Source organism: Acanthochromis polyacanthus, chromosome 2, assembly GCF_021347895.1.
Source record: "Acanthochromis polyacanthus isolate Apoly-LR-REF ecotype Palm Island chromosome 2, KAUST_Apoly_ChrSc, whole genome shotgun sequence".
NCBI lineage: Eukaryota > Metazoa > Chordata > Actinopteri > Pomacentridae > Acanthochromis > Acanthochromis polyacanthus.
In genome coordinates this window covers 42430278-42457900 of record NC_067114.1, presented here as the reverse complement: position 1 = coordinate 42457900, position 27623 = coordinate 42430278, and the positions used below count along the sequence as shown (strand labels likewise).

The 27623-nt window shown below is 39.5% G+C and overlaps 1 protein-coding gene across 1 annotated transcript in view; it reads right to left on the bottom strand.

Annotated features, from left to right (window-relative positions):
- prmt3 (protein arginine methyltransferase 3) overlaps window positions 1-27623 on the bottom strand; it is a 73422-nt gene that overhangs the window by 24715 nt on the left and 21084 nt on the right. The window contains exons 11-13 of the mRNA XM_022210418.2: window positions 14952-15030; window positions 6326-6513; window positions 1124-1210 (exon numbers count right to left, since the gene is read on the bottom strand). Coding sequence (XP_022066110.1) covers window positions 1124-1210; window positions 6326-6513; window positions 14952-15030 — 354 coding nt within the window. The remainder of the gene's footprint in view (window positions 1-1123; window positions 1211-6325; window positions 6514-14951; window positions 15031-27623) is intronic.

The window sequence follows — 27623 nt, the reverse complement described above, 5'->3', positions numbered from 1 at the left end:
TGTTCACACAGTTTACCATTTGGCTTCCCTGCTAGCAGCTTCTTCTGACCGCAATCTATTAGACTTAACACACTGACTATGGATGAGAACTTTAAATACATCTGTACAATACCTTAACTTTTCTCACGTGCTTCAAAACATCCACCCATTACCTATACACCGCTCAATCCTCATTAGGGTCGTGGGGCAGCTGGAGCCTATCCTAGCTGACTTAGGGCAAAGGCAAGGGGACTGTCATGGACTTGGACAGGTCGCCAGCCCTACTTCCAAGGTTTCTTATTTGTGTTCCTGCAGCTTTATTTACTTAATCAGCTACAACAGCTCAATGTATTGTTAATTCAAATAAAGTCTGAATGAAATATTTAAACCTTGGAGTCACAGTTTGTTCATGTCAGTATCACAGTTTTTTTAAATCTAAATTCATTCAGTTTATGGTATGTCAACATGTGAGATAACCCTGTACAAGTGAGGCTAAAAGGCTAAAGCATGACACACAAAAGAGTCCAGAGGAAACACGACCACAACTGGAATCTACACGTGAGCCAAAATGTTTTCTTAATACTCTGCAGCTACTTCTGGGTTGTGATCATATAAGTTTGTGTTCTGGCATTGGAGAGAGAACGACGGGGAAAGCAGGCTGTGAACATTCACTATGTCGTACGACATGTCAGAGCTACATTAGCCTCATATTTCTGATTCCATTTGAAACTCTATTAAATCTCCACCTGACAGACATCCTCTTAAATGCAGAAACGTAATCCATCAATGCGCGCTGACTGATGGCTCTTCTGTTTGCTCGGCCTCATTCCTTTCACACAACAGCTCTGATAAATGACGGTGGATGTGCAAAGTTGTTTCAGGTCCTTTTTGGTGCAGCCCTAAAATGTTCAACACTTGGACTAACTAGAATTGGGGGAAAAAAATAACCTCACAAACTACCGAGAATACAAAAAAAAGTTCGACATAATAGCAACACTAGGATGTCTTTGAATTACTTTTTTGTATTTCTGATCCCTGTAAAATTATAAAATACTTAGCATCCACACAATAAATGTAGTACTGCTAACTGCACAGACACTGAGTGACATTTGACAAGAGTAGTGTCTGTTTGTGCGTTACTTACCGTGCACTCTGTGGTGTTTGTGATCTTCAAGCAGAAATCTGATGCAAACTCCAGCTCAGAGAGACACACACTGTTACAGTCAAATGTCTGCGGGAAGTCAGAAACAAAACATATTATCACATCTGCAGCAACACAAAGCACAACTTTAAAAAGGATAAGTACTGGTGCTGATATGAACTATGGTTGAGCAGTACAAAAAAAAACAAGGAGTACAGAATGAATCTGATAAGCAGCTCTTTGTTCTGGCTGGACAGAAGCTGTAGTGCTTGTACTAACATTTTTTAATGGACCTGAATTATACATACATCCTGTGGTTCAGTTGGGAAAAAAATGACAGATGCTTTTTCTTTTCCTGCAGCAGGCTGTTTAATGTTGTTATATGCTGGATTTCAAGTCATTCAGGACAAAATTTTTCACCAAAACACAACATTTCCAGTCGGGGCGTTAAAACAGCAACAATGTCTCTGTCGGAAAACGTGGTTTATTACAACTAAGGCTATATTTTCTGCATTCTGGCCACTGGTTCCATTGGTGATGATAAAAAATAGCAAACAAACACAAGCAGTCTGAGGATCACACTGGTTGAAGTTCATAGTGAGTGCACCTATGAATTCCAGGGACATCTTTAGTGCATAAATCTACATTTAAAACGTCCTCTGATCTTTGTTTAAACTTCTAAAAACTCATCTTTGTGTATCAAGTTATATTTCTACAAGTTTTTTAACACAAAAATAATTTACTCCTGCTGTAAAATGGCATAGATGTAACTCTACACTTTAGAATTTAGAGATCTAGGAAGTCACAATGCGTCTTCTAGTATATAAAAAAACACCATGTGGACATGCTGACAAGGCAAAAAGAGATTTTTTTTTAATCAAAAGAAGGTCTGTAAGTACAACTACAATCAAGTAAATCTGACCCAAGGAGTCTTTCAGTAAACTTTGATGGACGTTTTACGTTTGGTAAGAAACAAGTCTGGCTAAACTGCTGGTTTGTTGTTTCTAATACTGTTGACATGTTCCAAAATCTCTTCCACTACTTTGGTGAGTGCAGAGTTACTAAAGCTGAGAGAATCAGTGCAGCGTGCAGCTTAAGAACAACTCCTGGTGAGGTCAATGCATGTACAAAAATGGGTTATTGAGTAGAAATCCAAATGTGCTGAACAAGATGCTCTTTTAACCTGATGAAGGTCGGCAGGTTTCTGTCAGAGATCAGCTCAGAGTTAATGGGAAGAAAAGAATCTGACTATTTAACAGCCTTGTCATGTATTTGTGTTTAACATTAAGAAGATTAAATGAAACTTCACACATTCCTCTGCACTTATTGTGTGTGTAAATACACAGCTAACATGTTGAAGACCACTGATTGCTTTTGAATTCTTTTGCACTAAATCAAAAATCACAAAAAGCTGACAAAACATTAGACATGATCATATTTGTTGATAAGTAACTGCTCCTTATTTAATGCATTACAGCAACAAGTAACAGCTCAACTGCCATTATTTTCTCCTTTAACTTGTCTGCACACTGGGAACACATAGAACTGAGCACATTGATACTGCATATGATAACTTTGTGCCTGTACTTTAACACACATCTGACCAGATTTCTAATATAATGAGCAGCATTATCTTGCTAGAGGTGAGAGAAAAAGGCAACCGACAATCATCCACAGCTATTTAAACAGAAGCTCTAATTAAACCCACACAGCACCCTGATTGGCTAAATTAATCATGGTGGTTATAATAGTCGCGTTGACCCATCAGGGCTGTGACCTTCTACTACTGTTTACTATGGGCAGCAATAGCAACTGGAAGCTGAGTGATACAACTGGAAAAGGACGAACGTTGCTAGAAGAAAATGTATTTGTCCATTATGGGATTTTGGAGGACACTATATAGAATTCTGACATGAAGCACAGTGATTTCAGATTTAATTGATGGAAGAATACATATAAAATTGGAAGATTTGTAGCTATATTCTGCACTATGACACAATAAATATGTATTATCGCTGTCAGGTTCACACGTGGATTGCAGGTTACATCTTTAAGAGACCATTTACAGCAACACACACTCGAGCAGAATGACTTTTTAAACTGTTAAGACTCTGAACATGAGACACGTTACATAAGGCAGCAAGTTCCTCACATTCAACATTCCTATCTGTAATCACTGAGGGAAAAAACTCATCTGTTTAGCAGGAATTTATAATTCCATGAAAGCGCTCTCAATTTTACGGAATAGCAGCCAGCCTTAATGGAACGTTATTGGATCGTATCAACGGGAGGCAATAGATGAGAGTCCTTGTAATTTGGGCAGAGGGGCTGTCTATTTGTCACTGGAGGGGAGAAACTATCGATTAGAGGATTCAAATTCCATTATATCAAGTTGTGCCCTCATTCATCACGTTCTCAGATGGGTGGAGGACACACTACTTAGCAAACAGGCCAGCTGGCAAAGAAAAGCACGACGGTGTGAGATGAAAGAGCTCTCCTACGCAGAAATATTCAGAAAAAGGTATCATTGTTGTTGGATGTGAGACTATTTCCGTGTGTGTGTGTGTGTGTGTGTGTGTGTGTGTGTGTGTGTGTGTGTGTGTGTGTGTGTGTGTGTGTGTGTGTTTGGTCTCGGTGTAATGTGTGCACTCTCCCATCAGCTCAGTGAAAACCGCTCTATCCGCAGGGGGCTGAGAGTAATGAAGTTTCCTTAAGAGGAACTTAAACAAGGATTAGACAGATCAATCACCCAGCACTACAGCATCACCGCAAACACACACAAAAACACACAAAAACACACAACCCCAAACTTCAGGGCACTATATCTCTCTCTACAGCTAACTCCTGCCCTCATTCTCTGACTGTGTTCTAACAGCCCCAAAAACTCTATTTCTTCTGTTTGTTGTAGGTGTGAGTGTTTCTGGAGATCACACACACACACACACACACACGTCTGGTTCTTATATCCCCATGGGGACTTACCATTGACTCCCATTCATACCTAACCCCTAACCCTTACCCTATCCCTAACCTTAACCAACACCAAAACAATGCCTAACCCTAAAGAAACTTTTTTGCACTTTTACATTTTTCAGTAACAACAACATGGCCAAGAAAACACTGTTTCCCCCCGTGGGGACCTCATTTTTCGCCCCCACCGTGACGCGAGTCCCCACCGAGATAGCGTGGAGTCAGGTCAAAGTCCCCACCGGTATAGATAAACATGTACACACACACACACACACACACACACACACACACACACACACACACACACACACACACACACACACACACACACACACACACACACACACACACACACACACACACACACACACACACACACACACACACACACACACACGGTACATCAGTCTGATGCAGATGTTACAGTAAAAAACAGATATCAGGTAGTTAGAGCATCCAAAGATGACAAAATCTAGATCAAATGTGATCAATTCAATGAGAATTTTTTTTTTAAACTTTTTTTATGGTGGATGTCATCTAAAGGCCTTTTCTGACATGTGATACAATAAATCAACAGTCTGTTAAAGCAATGCCAAAAATATATATATATAGTCTATATATTATACATATACTATTTTATGTTCAATCATATGTTACAATCTCATTCTATGTGCAATCATTTGTTACAACCTCATCCTTTTGTATATAGTGTTCTTGAAAATTTCATCTTGTGTATATAATGTCCTCTGTAAATTTTTGTTTTTCGCATATTCTTATACTGCACTCATACCCCTGTCTTTTGAGCTGCTGTAACGGTGAGCTTTCCCCACTGTGGGATCAATAAAGTTGATCTTATCTTATCTTATTTACCACAAGATAGGACAGAACATCACGGTTTTCGAAGCTACTACTAAATAAAAGCTAAATCTAAACTGAGAGCAACCTGATGGGCCTGGAGGATTACTTTAGTTCACTTCAGACAGTTCAGCTGCCACAAATTTATAAGTTGAAAGACAGTGAAATTATTAGATAGCGGTGTTCCTGAGCTCCATCACAGTGGCCAGAATATTATTTTACTGTGAAATTTTGATCTGTTCACTAAAGTCTAAATATTTTTCTGTCATATCAAGTGTTTTTGTTACAAGGATTTTTCAATTTCACAGTTTTGCAGGAGGTTATTTGCAGCTGTAGTCTAATGACAATGGATGCATTTCTATAACTATATACAGAGCATGATCTTGCTAAACGTTAAAATAACTACCAAAAACACATTGCTAGTTAAATCTGAATGCACATCAGGCTTGCCGTGTTGCAGCTGATAAGGAAATGTTATTAGATTCAACCGAGTCAGAATGCTGTGTGACTTACAGAAAACAGAGCAGGTTGCTCATGAACTAACTCATTCAGATGTCGTCAGATCAACAAAAGGAAGTCAATATCTGAAAGGCACTATGGACAGTCAAAATCACCATTTAAAGGAAGAGTCGCAAGTTTTATGTTTGAGATAAAGGATTAAGCTGGTAAAGATCAAGAAAAAACATACTACTATGTTTGTTCCTTCACCTTCTAGACAAATCTAACCTTCATCTTTTTATTATAGTACCCCTAAACATAAAACAAAGCAACAGATGCTTTGGATGCCTCATCACAGGTTGTATGTCTATTAATAATATTCAAAAGGCCTGTAGGGGAAAAACTATACTCACAAGAAAGAAAACTAGCAAAAACTATAAAATCAAACATAATTCTGCATAGAAACAGTTTTAAGTTTTTTATTTCCCACTCTGGTAATTATGTTCTGATGCCTTAAATTAATGTTGTGACTTCTTACGGAAGCCAATCAGCACATACATGTGGATCAGTTCATGGCAAGGCTAGACAGAGTTTATACAACCTTAGCTGGAATTACACTATTAATTGGTGCAGTTTAAATTTAATTAGAAAAACACAAAAACATCTGAAATACCATGTTGACTTCTAGAAAAACACATTTGTAGTGATTATTATTCCTAATACTATCTCATGGGGTGTGTTTATCGGTTCCCCTTTAAAATATATATAGTATTTCCAGCCAAAACAACTATAACTATATCAAATTGTAGAGACAACTTAATGTCTTACCTTTTTTTGGTTATTTTAGAAACACTATGTTAAACAGATCGGCTACCTATGGTACCAAATATCTGTAATTCTATTGGGTTTCCAAAGAAACAACACAGAAGGCTGAATGCTTACCTGAATGACTGTAGGTTCAGAGATGAGTGTCTCAGCTTTCACCACTTCCACCACCGCCTCGGGCACCACGGCCTTCTTCATGCAGCCCATGTTGAAGCCGTAAACATCGTCCCAGAATGCAATGCGTTCTTGGTGCTTCTGAGTATCTCCCACAGCTGCCAGGCTGATGTTACAAAGGTCTGGGTACACTGTGGAGAAACAAGAGAAAAAAATGGAGATACGGACAGGAAAAACAGGCAGGAAATAAGCATAACAGTATAAGTCACAGGCAAAAACTGTATATAAAAGATGGATACAGCAACTGTGACATCACCCATTGGTTTGTAGACTTACATTTCCATACCTCAAGTTCCCCATCTTGCTCTTTTGAAATTTGACATGGAGAATGAGCAGTGCTGAACTGTCAATTTTACTCGAGATGAGACCATAATTTATCAAATTTAAAGGATCTTGAAACTTTTCTCCAATGGAGGAAAGGCCAGAAACCTGGTCACTAGACTAAATCTAGTCACAGTATTGACGTGTTCAATGGTCACTGGCTAAAGATTAAGAAGGCCAATCATATCTGACAGCTAAGGCCATCCCTGAACAGAGAGGGGGGTGTAATGTCTCCTGTTAGTCCAGAAATTTAGCTTAAATTCCATTTAACACTTCATTTGCTAAGATACATTTAAATCCATAGTTGTAGATTTCAAGGGGAATGGAACAGAAGGGATATTTCCCTCTCAATATTTACACCACATGCATTTTTTCCCACAATAAAAACATGAAAGATGTCAAGAACTTTGATTGTAATCTAGATGTCGATGCAGTAATTGATGCATAAAATTTACTAGAATGCAGGAAATTAAATGTTTCGTGCTCAAAAATTTGCTGGGGGAGGATGCACATTCTGCTGCCTAATATGTACCGACTAACATTCTATTCTCTAGTTGAATCTACGGATGACTGGTAAGTAGACTTTTGAAATAAGATAAATTTGTTCATTTGCATGTAACAGAAGTGATTAAAGTATAAATAATTAAGTTTACTTGATAAATACAATTTTGTTTACATTCTAAGCCAATTTATTCCACACACGAGGCAAACCAACAGATAACACAAAATAATTCAAACTGTTATAGGTAGATTTAGATTAAGTCAGACATAGTTATAGATTTAAACAGCTATTTTGGTCCATAACGCTGTTTAAAATCAACAGAGACAGGAGCACCAATCATGCGCATCACTTCCCAATGGTTTGACACTCTCTGCATCTCACAATGCTGTTTTAATGTGCTCAACTATTATAAGGTAAATGAGCAAGTCCCTTCAGGAGCATATTTTGCTGTAAAAAAAGATCATCAATCATAACTAAAGAAAATTCTGGTCACATAAATGCCTGGTCTCAGTGATGAGACATCCTTAATATCAACAAATTGAATGGCTTACAAACCATTCAACAAATTTAATCAGAGGACGCCTTTACATCTTGGGGGTGTGGAGTTTTGCATCAATTTCATGAAGCTGATGTAATGACTGTATCCATCAAATGTGCACAAAATATGGCCTGATGACCAGTTTGTCCTACTTTCATACTTTACGCGATAGATTGCTAAAATGTGGACACCTAGAAAAAACATGTGGGCACACTAATATTGCAATATCAGACTGTCCATTAGGCTGACTTACTTCCCATCTCACCAAAGGTTTTCTACAAGATACTGGAACCTGGTTGCAGATATTTACCCCTGTGGTCAATTTCATGAACACAAACACTGATGCTGGGTGGTAGGACATCCCAAAGTTGTTAGAAGTTCTTCCATACCAATTCCTAAAAAAGCACATTGTTAAGGAACTTCCACTAGGACACTACAGCCACAATGTTGGAAGCACACAAACATCTCAAACATTACTGTATAAAAAGTAGGTGGATTGCTCCTTCTGGATTTGGAAGAGTTGCTGCCCCAAAAGAAGTTTAAGCGTGTTGGGATCTTGTGCACAACTGAAGGAAAAATAGAGCATGGGATAGACAGATGGCTTGGTGCAGCATCACTAGTAATGTAGGCTCTACTAGACCACTGTGGTGAAAAAGGTATTAAAGCAGAAGGTGAAGCTCTGGAGTCAATCTACGTTCCAGTCCTTTACCTATGGTCATAAATCCTAGGTAGTGACAGCAACAATAAGATTAGGGGTAAGGTGGCTGGGCTGAAATTAGGGTTAGATAGGGTGAGGAGTAGAATCACTGCCTTTTTCCGTTGAAAAGAGCCAGCTGAGGTGTTTTTGGCATCTGATTAGGCTGCCTTCTAAAAGGTTTGCAGAGAGCATCCAACTGAGAAGAGTTCAAGAGTAGACCCAGTGCTGGCTTGGAGGGATTACATATCTCATCTGGCCTATGAACATCTTGGGATTAACCAGAAATAACTGAAAAGAGTTGCTGGGAAGAGGGGCATCTAGGATGACCTGTTTCACCTGCTATCTCTGTGACCTGACCACGAATGAGCAGAAGAAAATGGATGGAAGACAGGACGCATGGTCAAAATAACACAAAAGAACGTAGACAGACCTGGCCACAGGCTCTAGGTCACATTGTTTTGTACTACACTATCAGTGGCTGTAATCACAGAAATGGATTAATGCAAAACTTTTTGCATTTGAGAACCAAATATCCTCAATGTTTTTACTTTCCTGCTAAGGCTGTGTTCACCATCACATGAGACTGACACCAAACTAATACTGTTTTCATTTTAAAAGGCATCACTTTTGCTATTTTTATGCCTTATAATCACACTACTCTGGTGTTTTAGGATCATTAAAATGGAGATTTTTGGGAACTGTGTGAACGTTGTTGTATTTTTGAAAAGTTTGGGGGTGGTGTTTAGGCTGGACATGCAGAAATGGGGACTTCTACTGTAGATCTGAGGAAATATCACCGGATTTGTCACCTTCCTATTTTGTGACCATTTTCCAGAAGAAACCAAAGACATCAGCCTTGACTATCAGTTGCCAATACAACATGGATGACAAATAACATTCATTAAATAACTTGTCTATGCCAGCAGCTGTTATGCAGTTAAGGAGATCTTTTATCTCACTTTTCACCATTGCTGTTCTTCAATTTTCTACAAGTGAACCAGTCCCATGCTTCATGTTTGCACCAGCATCTGCATGCCCAGTGTATGATGTGGCTCTTCTTAAAATGTATTTTCTGCCATATTATTATACACAAGGATTATTTTTGAAACTGTGCTAAAAAGCTTGTCTGGCTAGAGAAACATATACAGTGCAGATGTAGTCTTAACTAATTAAGATTATGCGCTACTTTGCTGACATTGCAAGTTTAAGTAGTCAACTTTCTCAAGAAACTGCCCACCTCATTTACTTCTTCAAGTAGACACAAAGACAAAAGCAACTAGCGACTTCCTTTAGTCCATTATCCCTTTCATTACTGCAGGTGGGTGTGCTAATGAAGGTTCTACAGCACCAATTATAATGCTACTCTTCCTGCATGAGCTCTCCCTCTCATTTAGCACAACACTGATAGCTATGCCCTGTGATAAAGAATGAGGAAATAACCAAACAAAAAAAAAAACAATGTGACCCCAGCCTGAGACAGATATATTACTCGTGGCGGAACAGAGTGTGAATGGCTGAAGAACCATGTGATCTGGAATAATTTGAAGCTTTTTGGGCTGGTAGCAGTTGCCAGACCAGTTAAATGCATGGTTTTACAATTGACACTGTCATCATCTTAGAAAAATGGCTATTGTTGAAAATCATACTAGATATATTTTGCTGATACAAGCTTCAGATTTTTTTCTTAGCAGATTTAACCTGCAGCTTCAGAAAGAAATATTTTTCTTAGAGGACTGAAGATGTAACTCTCAGCAGGGAGTTTTGTTTCATTTGTTGGAGCTGTGGAAGCTGAGCATAAGAAGTGATTACTGTGCTGCTCCTATTACATAAGACAGTCTCTTGAATGAATTATCCATATCTTGAAATGAGCATTAAACATGAGGCCTAATGTCTTGTCATTGTGCTTTCACATCTGAATAGATTCCTCTGGATGGTTAATATGTTTGGTGATTAAATTAGAGCTCAGATGCTTGAAGCCATTGGTATTCCTACTGTGAAGATAACATTAGTCAACACTGAGGCCTTGGGCCTCATCTGGAGTTTGGAGACACTCATAAGGGCAAACGTAAGATTTTACATACAACTTATTGCCACGAGCAGGAATATAAGAATCTGGCCCACTTAGAGACGAGTATAACAAGAAAATCTGAAGAGAAGTCATCAAAGTTCACTGTAGTAAACGACAACATTTTTCATTCTCATCCTTACACAAGTTCATTCTGCTGGTGTTTCACTGTTCCATTTCCCTCTTTACCCTTACCCCAACCAGTCAAGGCAGATGTCTCCCTGAGCCTGGTTCTGCCAGAGGGAATCTTTGGATTTGGATTTTTGGTTTCTTTCTAAAACATTCTATTGCAACATCTTGACCTTACTGTGTGAAGTGCCCTGAATTGCTTATGCTGTGAAGTGGTACTATGTAAATAAAAAAAAAAAAAAACTGGATTAAAATGAATGATAACATATAATATCAAATCATTAATCTATGCAGAAGTAGATCTCAGTCATTTGAATAGATGCTCAGCTGCAGATACCCCCAAATTCCTGCCTGGACCAACACTTTGAGTTCCACTTATTCAATTTTTATATTAGTTTATCAAAAGCTATGCTTTGTTATGGCTAACAAGCTAACGTGAGCTTGAACCTTTGGTTGTCAGAGTATTGAACAAGGTTCTATGTATTTACATTTCAATTTTATTTTTTCATCTCTTGGATAACAAAGAACCTGATTATGATTGGTTTAAGGAGGTTCTATCAAAGTTTTGTTAGTTTTTCAACATAAAAATGAAGTGAAACAAGTCGTATTTATCGTACAATGACTACTGAATAAGATATCCGGTAATTTTCCAATTATCGGCATCTTTACGACCCTAATAGATAAATGTTGAAAAGCTTCTAAACATAAAGTAATTCTATGAAGTTTTTTTTTTTTGCAGTTTGTGTCTTAATTGTTTTGTATTCGGATTTTCACTAAACTGCAAATATTGGTTTTCAGCCTCCTTTATTACTAACAGTCAGTATCTGTCATGAAAAAAATATATAGGTTGATCTCCAATTTATATAGAACTTTTCAAAACAAAAGTTATAAGGTATTTTATGGGAAGAAGAAAGGGTGAAAAGAGGAGGAATTGAACACGTTTTTTGTCCATGGAACATATTCCAAACTTTTTTACACCTAAATCTTATAGATTTCCATGTCTAAGCCTTCCAATGAGCACGTTTAATTATTTTTCCAGGGAAAAGTGTTGGTGCTCACTCTCATGTGACCTCTGACAGAAAGTGTGTGAATGGATGGTGACAGCTCAGTGATGGGCAGCTCATGGTCTCTCATTATTAGCTGAATCCTGCCAATGACCCTGTGAGTGTCTCCAAACCTAATGACTATGCGCACACATATTTACACACATGTGGACATGCAAACAGCAGATTTGTCACTCCGTTTTACTCCAGATTACTGGACCGGGTGAGTAATTATGCTGACCAGGTGAGAGGAGAGGTGCTGATTGGGCAGAATCTGGACAGGCCTGTCGAAGAGACACACTGAGAAAGAAACGGGAGATGAAGAGGCAAAGGGGGAGGGGGGCGTAGAAAGACGAACAGGAAGAAGGGGGGTACACGGGCGTCCCCAGATTCATGGCTTTGACATCTGCGTCCTTCTCGACTCGCTGCTCACAGCCCGTTTGTCATGGCCCCTCTTCCCTCCTCCGAGCCACCCTCTTCTTTGCTCTCTCCGTCTCCCCCATTGGTCGGCTGTGAAAAAGGGGGAGACGAACCAGGAGGGGGGCATGGGACAAAACAGATCCCTTTTCCCTGGACGCTGTGCTGTGCCAGGCATGCAGGGGCACATTTAAGGATGAAAGGGAGGTTAATGTAGTGGGGAGAATGAGGGAGCCGCTGTAACTCTCTTCTAATGTAGCTTAAACACACATACAGCAGCAGTGCTGCAGGGCCCGACCAATAACTCACCACAGCCATGTGCACACACACTAAAAATCTGAAAAATAAACTTTAGAACAGAAGTCGATGAATCTAATGTGACACAACGGTTGTATTGGTGTCAACATTCAATAAATTATAGAGTTAAGGTGTGCTTTTTGTGTGGGTTATTGCATTAAGGTGAAGTCTGGTTGTGCTGTATATTTACCTCCAAACAAAAACAACAAGGAGGAGGTTCCACTCATAGAGCCGAGTACCATGCATACACAATTAGCCATTTGTCAGAGAAGCAAGATTCTGAATCTGTTTTTCAGGTTTCTTGAAAAAACAAAACAAACATAAGCTTAAAATCATGATAGTTCATTGAAATCATTGTCTTCAACATGTCTCGTTTAAAAATTTTCCAAAAATACATGGCTTATGCTAATTAGATTCTGTGAAAAAAAAACACAATTTTGTGTCACCCAGTGCAACTCTGAAGACATATCTCACTCAGGCAAAACTTCAGGGACTTCTCGGCTGAACTGCAGGCTGTGTTTACCCAGAGCAGACAGGAGACAAACTCATTAAAGTAAGTACTAAAATATCTACAGTATGTAGTGTCACAGTTGTTTTTAGTACTGGGAACTTGAAAAAATATTGGATTATAGGCTTTTCAATTTGTGGAAAATAAATAAATCAAAGAAATACATTTTTCAGTTAGTGTTTTTTATGAAATATGGTATTCTAACTTTGCCATACTGTGCAAACTAACTTTTCAAGTTTTCTCCACTTTTAACCGTGGTTGTGCTGTTTCCATAGAGGTGCAAGACATATTGCAGTGAAAAATGATCCCACTGTGAGTAAAAATGTGAGAGCAGCAACAAAAAAAGCTTATAAACAACCACGTTTCAATAAAAAAAAACTATTTCCATTTCATACAATTTCACAGAGAATGTTCTGCAATATTAATGCAAAGCGCTTCTGAACTCCTTTGGGAATAGTGGCACAAGGATGGGAGCAGAGTGGAGCCTGCTGCTGGAATTACTGTGTCAGAAACAACATGCAGCGACCTGATTGACCTGCTCCAAGTAATTGTACGCAATAATGAGAAACAATGAGCAATTATGGGAAAATAAAGTTATTAAGATGTTGCACTACATGCACGTAATCAAAATAAAAGCATTATGCTTTTAAAAATAAGAACAATTTTCATGATTGATACAAAAAGACTCGGTAACTGAAAACGGTGCTTTTGAAAAATTAGATTTTTTGATTTGTGTGCTGCATGACACCCAGAGTTCCACTGATTTAAGACATTTCTTCTGGTTTTGAGGGTTTCTGTTGTATTTTCTGCAGCTCTAGTGTGCAGCAGATCCAGAGAGATCAGCCTGTGTTTTGACCATAAGGGTTAAAGGCTCATGACGCACCATACGGTATCCTCTGACCTGCAACTTTTTGCCTCACTGAGGTCACACTTTGGCCTGTCGGATCTCCCTCACCAGTCGATCTGTCTCTATAGGTCCTGTCAGTCTTGCTGTCCCTCTGTGTGTGTGTGTGTGTGTGTGTGTGTGTGTGTGTGTGTGTGTGTGTGTGTGTGTGTGTGTGTGTGTGTGTGTGTGTGTGTGTGTGTGTGTGTGTCTCTCCTCTGGTGTCCCAAGGAGCCACTAAAGGCAGCGTGGTGGAACCGTTTCTCAGCTGGGTCACATTTGGCACAAGTCATTAAATCTGCTGTGAGACACGGATGGGATGACCCAGGAGGAAGGTCTTTCCATATGTGTCAAGTCTTTTTGCACTACAGGGTCTCTTGACTCAAAAATCCCATCAAACATATCTGTTTTTTTGTCAAACCAACACTGTTACTGTTGAGCCCAGTTAATGCTGAGGCAAAAAGAGGAAGAACAGAACCAAACTCAACTAATGCGTGTGTTTTCCCTTTACATTCAGGCCAGTCACAGGGGAAACACATTGTTGCTTAAACCAGGAGTGTGTCAGTTGAGGTGAGCTGCTGAACCTCCCCACTGTCTAAATTGTTCCCCCTCATAGCCACTGCTCTGAATAGAGGGCTGAATCCACCTGTATAAGTTTATAAAGAAAAAAACAAAAGTCAGTGCATTCCTGTGCACATCGTCAGAGAGAAATGCAGGAAAACTATTCCAGGTATTTCAAAATGTGCTGCAATAAACACAGAGGACTGGTGTGAATAGATTCCCCCTGCAGACCTGGCTTGAGAATCACACTGCATGACATTACTCTTTAGTCGCATGGGATATAGCAATTAAGAGTAATACAATAAAAGGTTTTTGAGCCACTAACACATTCATATGCACCACGTATAAGGAATACTCTCAAAAAGGAATATTGTTAGCATCGTACGGTAACCCAGCAATGCGGCAAGCAATGCATGCTGAATTTTAGTATAGTCACTTTTATAAAACAAAAATTATTTCAAAAGAACATTTTTTAAAAGTTCATTAAAAGCCTACAAGTCTAAAGGTCGCTTTAGCTGACAAAATATGCAGCTTTTGAGGTGCCTATCTTTCTGTGCTGCCTCAATTGTGTAGTGGGGACTCAACAGGACAGAGATTATGTGACCTACCTGAGCCACCGTCTGCCAAGTAGAGGTCTCTGGCGTACAGGACAGAGTCCAACATGGATTCAAACAGCAGGAAGTAACCCTGGGAGGAAAGAAATACACATTACAATCCCAAGATCTTACTAAAACAGTTTACTAAGGGCAAACGCAGGTCATCATTCAAACTAGGCCTGGGCAGTAAAGCAAAAGCGATATGCTTAAACAACAGACAATACGTCCAAGTCAAAATGAATTTAATTCATGTGAAAAATTGGCTCTCTATGTCCTGTACATGTAGGACATACACAGAAATTTAAATGTCGTTTCTTAGAGTCCAACTTTGTGTATAAGATAAAAAAGGATACCGTTAAAATAGAAATACGTAATATAAAACAAACAGTATCTATAAGAAAATGTTTCAATAGAATGTTCAATAAATACATTTAAATGCAAATTACCATGAAAGCACATAACAAGAATGCCAACCTGTGTTGCAAGAACAAACCCAGTTAACATCACTAGTCTGCCTGTGAACCTTGATAAACAGGCTAAAGTGATTGAGCTCAATTTTTTTTCTGCAAGTTCTTCTCAAAAATATGCCACTAAAAACATCATCACCCAGCCCTAATTCAGATTCATCTTGTATCTTTAACAGTTCGAGTCACACAAAAACTTCATGTCAGAAAAAAACAGCTACAGAACTGCTGGACAATCCAATTATTTTTAATTCAACATCACTACAGTTGAAACCTGAATTAGCCTTGACTCTGTGATGAGCCCACTTTTTTTTCCCAGCAGCATGCAGAGGTTTGACCCTGAGCTGACCTCGTGTTCTGCTCCAATAGGCAGCACATTAACCGTGGTATTATTCCATTAATGCTGAAATTGAGTTTTGTCCACATCTTGTTGGCTTCGGCCTGAGTGGCAGATACTGCTGACAAATGGATTTTTCTACCTGCCACCCCTCTGAGGAGAGGATCGGCCAATCAGCTGCGATGCTGGAGCCTTCAATATGTTATGTGTGAGTGCAACATTTGGGCGGGTTCAAACATATGGGAGGGCATATTTCCATCTGGGATAAGGAGGTACATGCACGCTCTACTGTAGCTAATGACCCATATCAGTCCTTTTGAAGCAGCGACAACAGTGACTGACTGCTTCAGGAGTGAAAATAACCAGGATTGCTTTCACATCTGTGTTATTGGATCAACACCAGGGCACAAAGAAAAGGCATATTACAAACACAGCCCCATACTTGGTTCATTTTCCATCACCAAGATGAATTTGTTCACTGCAAATCTATGAAGAACTGCATGCCTCAGTTGGAACTCCTGCCGTTTCTTGATGGGTTTGTTGAAAGTGGAACTATACTACAAGAAAGACTGGCCTTTGCTGAAGAAAACACGAAATTAATAAGACAACACGGAGCTTTCACAAGAGCCATTGAGGCGAATTTCAGCTTTAGGGAAGTTTAATATGTGGGAAATGGCTCACTAGCACTATACTGTAGAGCTGGACCCATTCAAGCGAGATGCGTACAGCTCTGCAGTGACACAGTTGATGAAATTTGTAGTGCAAACTCATCAGTATGATGGGAAAAAAAGATGGCCTGAGTTATATTTAAGAATCCAATATCTCTACTTTCTCTTCGGTGGAGGGAAAGCGGGACAAGGAGAGGTGAGGGCCAGGACAGCAGATAAAAGCTGAATGAAGGCAGGCTGTATGATTAAAGACAAAGCAGAGGGGAGGAAGAGGTAGACGGAGAGGTATTGAGGGAATGTAGCGGCGGGCAGAAAAGTAACTCACCGAGATAAGCGCCTTATTATTCAAATAAAGACAATCTTCTATTGGGGGAGAGGGGGAGGAGAGCAAGACAAACAGGGGAAACAGCTCTGATTTATAACTCCAACTCCAAAATCGCCCACCATCTCTGTCATGGGCCTGAGCTGATAATGATGACAGCGATGAGGCCGATATAACCGTCTCATCCTCTGCAAGGTGATGAAGGGAAACATTCTGGGCGCTTATCAACACCGGACCGCTCTCAAAACCAAAGTCAGGCCTTGCGAGTCGCCTGCTGCTGACTGTTGTGGTCCACTCGATGTCCTTAGCGGCAGAGCGGGTCGTTTTTAAAACCCTCACACAGAGTACACCAGTCTCGTAATTTAGAGCCCAATTTCACGGGACAGTGCTTCACTTGAAGGAAAGAGGATATAAGAGAGAGAGAGAGAGAGAGAGAGAGAGAGAGAGAGAGAGAGAGAGAGAGAGAGAGAGAAAGAGAAAGAGAGACAGACAGAGGGAGAGAGAGAGAGAGAGAGAGAGAGAGAGAGAGACAGACAGACAGACAGAGAGAGAGAGAGAGAGAGAGATGCTTCAAAGCAGAGTCACACCTTACTTTTGTCATCAACAGGATTACCGTCCCCCCTCCCTCACCGATGCTGCTGCCTTCACGGTTTTCCCGTCGGCTTGGACCACACCCTCCTAATTTACACATCTGCAGTGTTAATTATCAGAAACATGGAAACACAGATCCACTTCTGTGCCCGGGATGCACAGAGGACCAGAACTGAAGCATCGCTAATGAAGTTCGTCAGAGTCTGATTATCTCTGACAAGAAAACTGAAAGTGCGAAATGAAAAATCAACAATAACAAGCCGCGGGTGAGCTGAGTGATGCAGGGAGTCCTGAGCCATCAGTAAGAAGCTGTCATCCCCAAGGTCTAATCATGAGCTTCATCGAGCAGTGGCGTTCAGTCGTAGCCAATCAGAGCACGTTGTGTCAGTCACACCTACTATACGGTAAAACAGGAGAGGTGTTTCATAAAGTTTGAATTTTAACAAGACAAAGGTCAGTCAGTGCTGATATTTTAATCATGAGAACACAGTGAAGTTTTAATTAAAATGTCACCATAATTCTATTTTTTTTTTTTAAATGCAGCAGGACAGTGTAAAGCTGTGATCACATTTTACCCGAGTCTCAGTGACATTTGTGATTATTGTTGTCGCACCTATATTGGCTCAGTCTGTATGATGTTTTAAATGTCGAAAGAGAACAGGAAAAGAGCCAGAGAAGATCTATCATGTCATCAGTTTCCTGTAGAAGTGACACAGTAGTGGACAACTTGCAATGAGAACACATTGTGTAGTACTAATGTCTATGTTTCTTGACAATGTTCTGGCAAAAGACAAGTTTGTTGAAGGCTGTGTGGGTTTGCAGGCCTACAATAAATTTATGATTAAAGAAACAAAACCTAAAGCCTCATTCAGACTTTCTATTAATCTGACAACATCTGAATGAGTCGGCTACATGTTACAACACAAGTCTGAACGGAGTTTTATTGTCTTTAGCATTACAAATACCCAGAGTGGCTGTCAAGTAGGAAACTTGTTTGCCACTACTATTTACAGTACTTGGACAGTTAATTAAGCCTGATATTATTTTAGGTTCAGTCTTTTGTTTATTAGCTGTTCCTCGAACCTTGACATACTCTCTAATTTCACGCATATGGCAAATATCTTGAGCCAGCAATGTTATGTATCCTGAAATTAAATATCTGGGCTGCTACATCATGAATTATATACATACTAATCAATGCTGCAATGAGCTGTAAAGAAATACTCCGACATTTTGTGGATTTTACAAAATAGCTATCTTACTGAAAGTTGTATCAGAAACTTCAAAGAAATAGATTGGTGTTTGATAGTTTAACACAAAGAGTGGCTCTGTAGCTAATCATGAAGTAGAAAAAAACGTCAAATTCAGAACTAATGCGAACAAGATAACCACTAACACAAAGAGTCAGCTGGGTTTTTGCTCAATGTTAGAAGGCCAAGCAAAGGCAGCAGAACTTCTGAGATGCTGCATTCAGTAACAGGGCCCAGTTGTTTGTTAGTAAATGGCTCCAATGGGTTAATTAACTGTCCAAATAACTGCTCAGTTAACCGCAACATTTAATTTCACAAACATCCAAAATTTTGCGGCATTTTTTCAGACTGCAGTGATCACATGAAAGTTTTGACCACGAGAAGTACAACCATCACTTCCCTATTCACTGGATTTCATTCCCTTCTCATTCTTACAAAAACTGAAATTTAAGTAAAACTGTCACTGTTTTGCCATATTTAGCACCCAGCTCTGAGGGTGCTTAACATGTTCACATAAGAGGACTTCCAGGGATCCTTGCAAGCATTGCAGAATCACTAGGAGCACTATATCGCTGCACTTAGAGATTACTTCTATCGTATCTGGATGTATCTGCTATGCCCGACATAGTGTTCATCGGTACCAGTGAATCAGAGTACCGTGATCCTCTCACAAAACGCACAAGTTGTTGAAAACCGTCAGGTGAAAACTACACCAACAGAGAAGACTGTATCTGCTTCGCTTTACACTTCGCTTTATCTTTCCTCACTTGTGTTAAGAAAAACAAGATAAAATCTCAACACCGGCCTGATTTGCAAACTTTTTTTGATAACATTTCCACGGATCGATCCGCCTGTCTAAAGCCCTCAGTGACAGAGACGGGCAGAGGAAATAGCTCCCTTTACCGTCAGCCAGCCGGGCTGGATGGTGCGATGCTCGGCAGTATAGTCAGTGTGCATTTCCATAAAAGGGGACTAATGAAAACCTAATGAGAATGGGCTGGAGCAGCTTATACACATTAACAAAATTAGCATATAAAACACATTCCCCTGAGTGAGATAACACTCACATACACATCTACATATGCACCCATACACACACACATACCACAAAAAAGGAAAATGCACTTTTATATCTGTGTTACTTTTTAGAAGAATTCTAGCCGTTTCCCTGAGTTTTTACATCTCGTAAGTCTTAGTATTTTTGAGAGAGTAAACTTTTGTAATTACTGTTGCAATGCTTTCCTGTCTTTAGTTGCTAGAGGCAGAGTGGAGAGAAAAAAAAGACAGTGCACTACAATCTACAGATTTTCATGTCTATCAACCCCTGGGAGTCTGACTTGCTGTCAATTATAGGTACCAAGGGGCATTTTGGTACAGAATCTGCATCAGCAGTTTACACTTTCCTCCGCCCTCCAGTACCTCCTCTCTGCTTCTGCATTCAACACACGTCTTCCTCAATTACTGCAGATCATCATCACTTCCAGTCCCAGGAGGGCCAAGGCAAAATAAAGGAGATGGTGTGCATGCATGAGTGTGTGTGCTTCTGGATGGGCGTGTTTGTGGGGGAATTGTTCCACGCTTCAGCGAGCACCGAAGGCAGAACCTCTACATCAACAAGCCTCTTCTGTACCAGTCTATGGTCAGGTGGTACCAAATTAGCATAAACATATCACACACATCCCTATAATAGATTGTACTGTGTTAATGCATGGCGAGTGTACGTTGTACAGGTTCCAGTATCAGCATAATTTCCGCTTAAACACATGCGAATGAGAGACAGAAAGGAAAAGTGGTGTAACAAAGTAATCTGCAGTTTAGCTACAAGGTTATTAGAAACTGAAATCAATCATAAGGTTTTAAGAAGATGGTCAGAGATGCTCCAGAGAAGGTAAAACATTTTAGATAAGTCTGCAGATGACTTTAACACATGAAGGATTGTGGATTTTTGTTTTTACTATGTAGTGCAAGATTCAAAACAAATTTGCTAGTAGGCGGTGGAAGAGAGCTTCAAACATATATTCAACAACATTAGGTGTCATGATGAGGCAATCTAATATTTAACACAGGAACATTATCACTTCCAAAACATGAATTTGGATTTTGAGAAAGGCACCTATGAAATCTCACTTGGTTTTAAGGTCAAATTCTCAGGCAGCAGCAGCATAAAAACAAATTAATGTTTACCTTTGTGGACCTTTGCCTTTGTAAAATAAAGAGTTATGGCCGAGATTTCATTCGTACACTATAAAAATTCTAATAAACTTGTATTTGGCGGTGTACTTGTCCAAGCATTCACGAGTCATTATTAAATTCATCTTTTTAAGGGAACAAAGAGGCCATTTCTCTCCACAAAAACAATGTCAACTGAGCGATACGGGATGATGGCTTCGGGTTTATGAGGATGTCTGTTTCGGGGATGCATCAGCTCGTCGTGTTCATGTTCTGCATGTTGCAGTCTATATAGCAAACCAGACAGCAGTCAACTCTTTTCCTCTGAATGTTGGGCCAGATGAGAGAAATGCACCATTGCAGTTTGGATACATGCAGGATGTATGAATGTACTGAATTACACTGTGAGTTTTTATAGACCAATCTGCTCATAGCAAACAACTGCCTATATGGCCGTATCCTTATGCCTCACTAGGTGCAAAGGCAGAAAAATAGAGCCACGTACTAACAGGAGCAGTGTAATAATATGCAGCACAGACACATCTATCTGACTTGCTGTAGACTGACTAATTTTTAAAAACGGAAACCGATGTGACCTGAGAAGTGGATGGCTGACAAATGGGGAAAAAAAAGGTTGACAAATCTGTGTCCAAGAGGAGGAAACAGGCTTTGATCTATTAAAGTATAATATGTAGGTGAAAATTTGCTTAAACAGAGCATTTTTAAATAAGAAACACTTAACACTGAATCTGTATTAAAAAAAATCACATATAAACTCATCTGATTATACACTCGTCACACAAATTTGCACTTAGCAATACCAGGTGCATAGCAACTTCTCAATGCATTCAAAGGTCCCATATTGTCCCACTTTTCCAACAAATTGACAAAATGAGCCCACAAACTGTCTTTCAGTTTTCCAGCCAAAATACTCCAAACATGGTTAATTTCACCATGACTGTATAACCCCTAGTTTTAGCCCTGATCTAAATGGGCTGTTTCCATGTCTGAGATATTAAATGCACCTGATCTGCTGCTGTCCACGTCTCCTTCAGGAAGAAGACTGTCTCTGTGTCTGCGCTCGACAGTTGACCACACAACAGCTGAGTCCAGGACTTTCTACCGCTTCTAACTTTCTTTCTGGGCAATTTGTTGACATGAAATTATCACAGAATTTTCAGCACAGACATTGTTTTAAACGCATGTATGTGAAGAATTTGTCACTGCCACTACAAAAACAGTAATTCAGTGGTGCAGTACAATCAAAGGCTAATGGTAAAATTAGCCACATTTGCTGCAAAATGTGCTAATACTAAATAGTTTTCTATTGCAATAAACATTGCAAAATTAAAATCATCCACTGAATCTTCAGTTTTTCAGATGCTGGGAGTGCATGAACTCCCAGTATCTGTTTGCTCCTGCAGCCAACAGCAAAACATCTAACTTTTATTTGCTAATGACTAACACATGTTTTGTGGTATAACAACTGCAAAAAACAATAAAAAATGGATTTTCACTATATGCATGAGCATCTCATTTGCATTTTGTAACTCTACAGCATGTCAGTCATGTTTTATTTAACTGGAATACAATCAAAGCTGAGATCACTGTATGAAGGCATAATTTGCCTTAAAGTAATCAGTATATTTTTTGCATCAGGGAGCAAAAACATGTAGGTGCTCGGACACAAAATACTGTGTACATGTTGTTTCAATCTCATCTGTCTATTAATAATAAATACAATTTTTGGTAAAAAAAAAAAAAAATCAGTCAAAATCAGAAGCTTTAAACCTTATATTGTACATATATAATTACATGGACTAGAAATCACCACAACGTACAAACCCTGCCAAGTCACAAGGACTGGGATGGGCTACATGCATCAGAAGTTTGGTTGTACAGGCAGCTGGCTGAAAACCACTTCCTGAAGTATTTGAAGGTCTTGGAGAAGTAAGTCCAGCCAATAAATCCTCATTAGAGCAGGACACACCTGTGGCACTGCCTCTGTCTGCGTGTGCATCTATTTTGCTGCATCTGAGTCTCTGTCTGTGTGTGCATATGTGTGTTTGTGTTTTTGTTGTGTATGTGTATACATATGTGTGTGCATGTGTGTGTTTGTGTTTTTGTTGTGCATGTGTATACGTGTGTGAGTGTGTGTGTGTTTGTGGTGGTGACTGACAGTCAGTCAGACTGAAGGACAGGATGACTGATGACTACCACCCTTTTCCTGGGCAGGTGAGGCTCCCAGCACTGATAATGAGGCTAAAGAGGAAGGGCTGCCATTAATTTGACTCCACACCTCTACCACACACAAAGACTGGGACTCGGTGTGCGTTTTGTGTGTGAATATGGGCCAGCAATACTGTTTTGTAGTCAAACTACGTTCACCTCAAGGTAAAAAAAAAAAAAAAAAAAATCAGCAAAGTTTAACTGGGTCTCTGAGACTTTCCTTGTTCAGGGTTCTTTTCATATTTTAATGAAACAGGCTGAACATTTGCTGATGCTGAGGACCAGTTTGACATTCTGAGAGAGTATCTCCAAGGTGAGTTAACACGCTAAAATAAGCTCACTGTTCAGGGACAATGGCCTTCACCTCTGTGTGCAAACTGTTATCAAAAACAGAATTTATTATCTGGGTCCAGCTTCCACATTAAAACACTGCATATATGTTTAAAAGAAAAGTCAACACTTAGTTCTTTTCATAGTTTTCTGTGTTGCCAGTTTGTGTTCAGTGCAGCTGCAAAGGTAATTTCACACTTTAAATAAATACTTCAGACTAAATGTTAGAGAATTCTGCCATGTCAAGAGACAAACAAGGAGGCAGACTCAGAGACACTCTGGAGACTCAGAGGGTTTATGTTGAGAATAAGGTTTACTGATACCAGGAGAAATGACACAACAAGCAACACAGTGATGTGAGCACTGGTAGCATCAATGCCGAGGATTCTCTTCAATCTTGGGTATATATTGAACTGGGAGGAAAGCCATATTTAGATTACAGTCCAACATGGAAACAATTTGTCTACTCTAATGTCAACTCATGTTAATATCTAACCATGACCAAGTGACGTCTTTGCACAGCATGTGTCTTCGCAGCATCTGCCTTTCTCAGAGTCATATCAAGTACAGAGAGAGCCTAACATGCTTACAGCCTCAATTTGGGATAAGCACAATAGGACTAAGGGAAGGGTCAACCTACAGAATGATTTGAGGTGACCTACAGGATCTACAACTTGATTTAAGGCAACTGTAGTTGGCAGATGCAACCTGCATGATATTCTAGGATTTGTTCAGCTAACAGGTGCAAGGAAAAACCCCAATAAGGGGAAAGAGAGTAATTTGTCCTTCACACTAAAGATGGACTGACACCGTTTTACCACACATGACCAAAACCAATACCAGTTACTGTTGGAGTTGATGTACACTGAAGCAGATGACAGTATCCAAGTACAACACTATCAATGTCTTACTAGAGGAACTGTTGGAAAATGTGTGCTTTTATTTGGAACTTAAAATGATATTGTGCCTCTACCTTTAAAAAAAAACAGCTGGCTTTTCACTAGGCCTTTGAGTCTGGTCGTGAAATAGAAAAAGTTTTGATTTCCAACACGACTTGCAAGACATCTTAGGACCCAATTCTGACAGACCATAAACTTTTAATTATACGGGAGTGATGAGGACCAGACTACACTATAGTCTGATATTGGAAGTGGAAACCAATTCAACAATTTTACAACTTTACTCTTTCATTTAGCAGACGCTTTTATCCAAAGCGACGTACATCTGAGAGTAGATATAACAACGATCCCGAAGAGAAATGATACAAAAAGCTCCGTCCTGCAAGATGGTTGGATCGGGTCCTTATGTTTGTTATGCATAAAACACTGGAAGTCTGAAGCTGTGTTTCTGAGACTTTCACACTGCAGTTTCAACGCAGAAATGCTTAGCCATGTGTGGACTGGTTATTTCACTCATAATATGTTTTATTTTGGGAAAAAACACGACAAGGTAAAGATGACAAGGTTAAAAACTTGGTTTTCATTGGTGGGGTCTAGAAAATGTTAATGTAAAATGTGGGTAAATTGGCCCGAACTTGAATATGTATCTAATCAAAGCAATTTTGTGTGGGAAACGGTCTTCAGTGACAAAAAACGTGAGAACTGAACGTATGGCAGCACAGGGACTTCTCTCCATTTCTTTCTGCTTTTGTGGGTGTGGAAACTGCATTTCTTTACAAGTGATTTCTCCCTATATGCTTGTTGAACGTGTGATAGTCTGAGTGGCAAGCATCAACATCGGACACTGAGTGCAACACAAATTAATTAATTGAGGCTCATAGTGCACTCACCACAATGCATCACAAAAAGTGGAATATGCCAGTTTAGATGAAATAGTAGGCTAAAAATTGCACCTTTCTTTGGGAAGTGGAAGCTTGAAAATATATTTACCAAAGAGACAACACAAGTCCACTTGCAATGAAGCTAATTAAGACTTTCATAGAACGCAATGTTAAGACATTTTATGTTTACACTATTACAATTAAACAAAATTTTAATGAGCTACAGAATTAAACTGTTTGCTAATTGCATCTATGTCGCACTCAAGGTAGATTTCTCCCATTAATGCAGATCAAAGAACAAAGCCATTGCCTTGTTTGTCATTAGTATGCAATTTTCTCATCTTAGTACTTTAGTAATTAGTACGACACTATTATTGTGAAAAATAAACTTTCTTTAAGCCTACTCTGCTCTGACAGTCTGCTCTAAAGTGTGTATTTGTATGTCTGTGCCATTTAACACTATCAAGCTAGTGGGCCCATCATCAGTGATTGATCTCGGAGTGACAATCTTTACTTAGCCTCTGGGTAACTCGGCTCTCCTCCTCCCCATCAGCTCTCCGGTCTCTTATCTGCTCCGGACTGTTTGTGTTTTGGCGTGCTGAGAAAGAGGACCGATCAATGTTGTGAGTTATGAAATGACAGCGGTGCTGCTGAAGGCAGTCTCTCAAATGCTGCCACAGTAGACAGACACTCATTTGCCCCCTTCTCCACCACCACCACAGATGGACCACATTCATCACCCATCTCTGCCTATTATTAGCCCTGTAGCCACTGTCCGTCTGCTCGGCCCAACAGCTCCGACAGCTGGACTTTGGCAATAGGATCCTTTGTGTCTCTTTGGCCTTAATTGTCATTTAATAACTTAATACCTAATGACAAAATATACAATATTATTAGTGGAAAGCTACAATTTGATGGTATAATTGAAGCACCACTTTTTTAATCAGTAAATGTGGCAAAACCTACTTCATCCGTACACTTGGGGTCCAACTGGAGCCCAGGAGTATTTCATCTGTTTCACAGTTTTGTACCTGTCAATATCCTCTCAATATATACTGACAGTCAATAGAAACTTTGAGGTAGAACTGTACACAGAATTCTACTTGTAGGGGGGTTGTAATTATTCATTGTGGATTTACTGATGATCTAGTGCCCTGGTAGTTGAGATAATGATGAGTTGTCATTTTGTCATGATTCATTGCACATGGGTTGGTCACTTTGCAAAAGTGAACCAAATACACACCAAGCAATACTCAGTGAGTATCTGCACAATGTGAGAATGGGTTTTGAAGGCCTATATAAAGGCCCAAAAAAGGCCACCATTGTTAGTCCAGTGAACAGCATCATGCCGCGTCTATCACATGAACAACGTCTCCGGGCACTGGGTATGGTGGAGACCGGTTTGAGCTACAGTGATGTAGCCAGGCGTATGGGCTGTTCCCAACCCACAATCAGAAGCCTGGTCCAAAGCATGCGCCGACGGATTGCTGCCTGCATCGAAGCAAATGGAGGCCATACTCGGTATTGACTGCTGTGACTTTGTGTTTGGCAGGTGCCGTTTTCTTTTGTGAAATTCTTTAATTTGAAATCATTCTTGAAACTTTAGATTTTTGTTTCTGTATGCCAATATGCTAAACAAATGATTCATATGAAGAAAATCCAGTTTTGGGCTTCAAAATAAAAATTATGTTGAAAAATATGGTCTCAAAGTTTTTAATGACTGTCAGTGTATATTTTCCTAAAACATGTTGCATCTATAGATTCCAATATGAAGGAAAATATGAAATTACTCTTTATGATTACTGACTTGTATTGCTTACAATATTAGTGTAAGAACTCCTGAATTGAAAAGAAATACAACGCAACAGAACACACATAAATGAAAGATGCACAGTCCGGCTGGGGTCCACATGCACCCCAAACAATTTTTTTATATATACACACCACAAACCCGTTTGCAATCAAATAAGCTTTGGTGTATGTGATGACAATTACCTAAAGGGACTGAAAAATCAAACTTGTAAATAAAAAAATATGACAAATTATATACCTCTGGGGTCCGCATGGATGTATTCGACTATTTTAACTTAAAATAAGCTTCAAAATCCTCTTTTATTCCCACTTTCCTGCTCTGAATGCCTGATCTTGCACTATGTTACCTGGGTGGGTGGGTGGGTGTGAAAATCAACTCCACACTGGTTTCCACAGGAAAACAGAAAATGAAGATTCTCAACAGCCAAAGCGGAAGTTCAAACTACAAAAAGAGAGCAATTAAGCAAAATGACCGGACAAGACTAAAGTTTGGTTTTAGTCACTGGCGACAGCTTAATGAAATAAAAGGCTCAGTCCTCTCTTGAAAACCAATCAGTGACTCATTCAGAATCAGCTGATTTTATGTACAACGACTTGCGTATATTTAATGAAGCCATGCAAAGTTTTACCTTTATACTATGAACATTTTCTAAGTTACAGGCCCTTACAGGGTTGAAATTTCACGTGTCTTTGTGTCATTTTTGCTGAATTTTTAAGCCCTTGTAAGTTCAT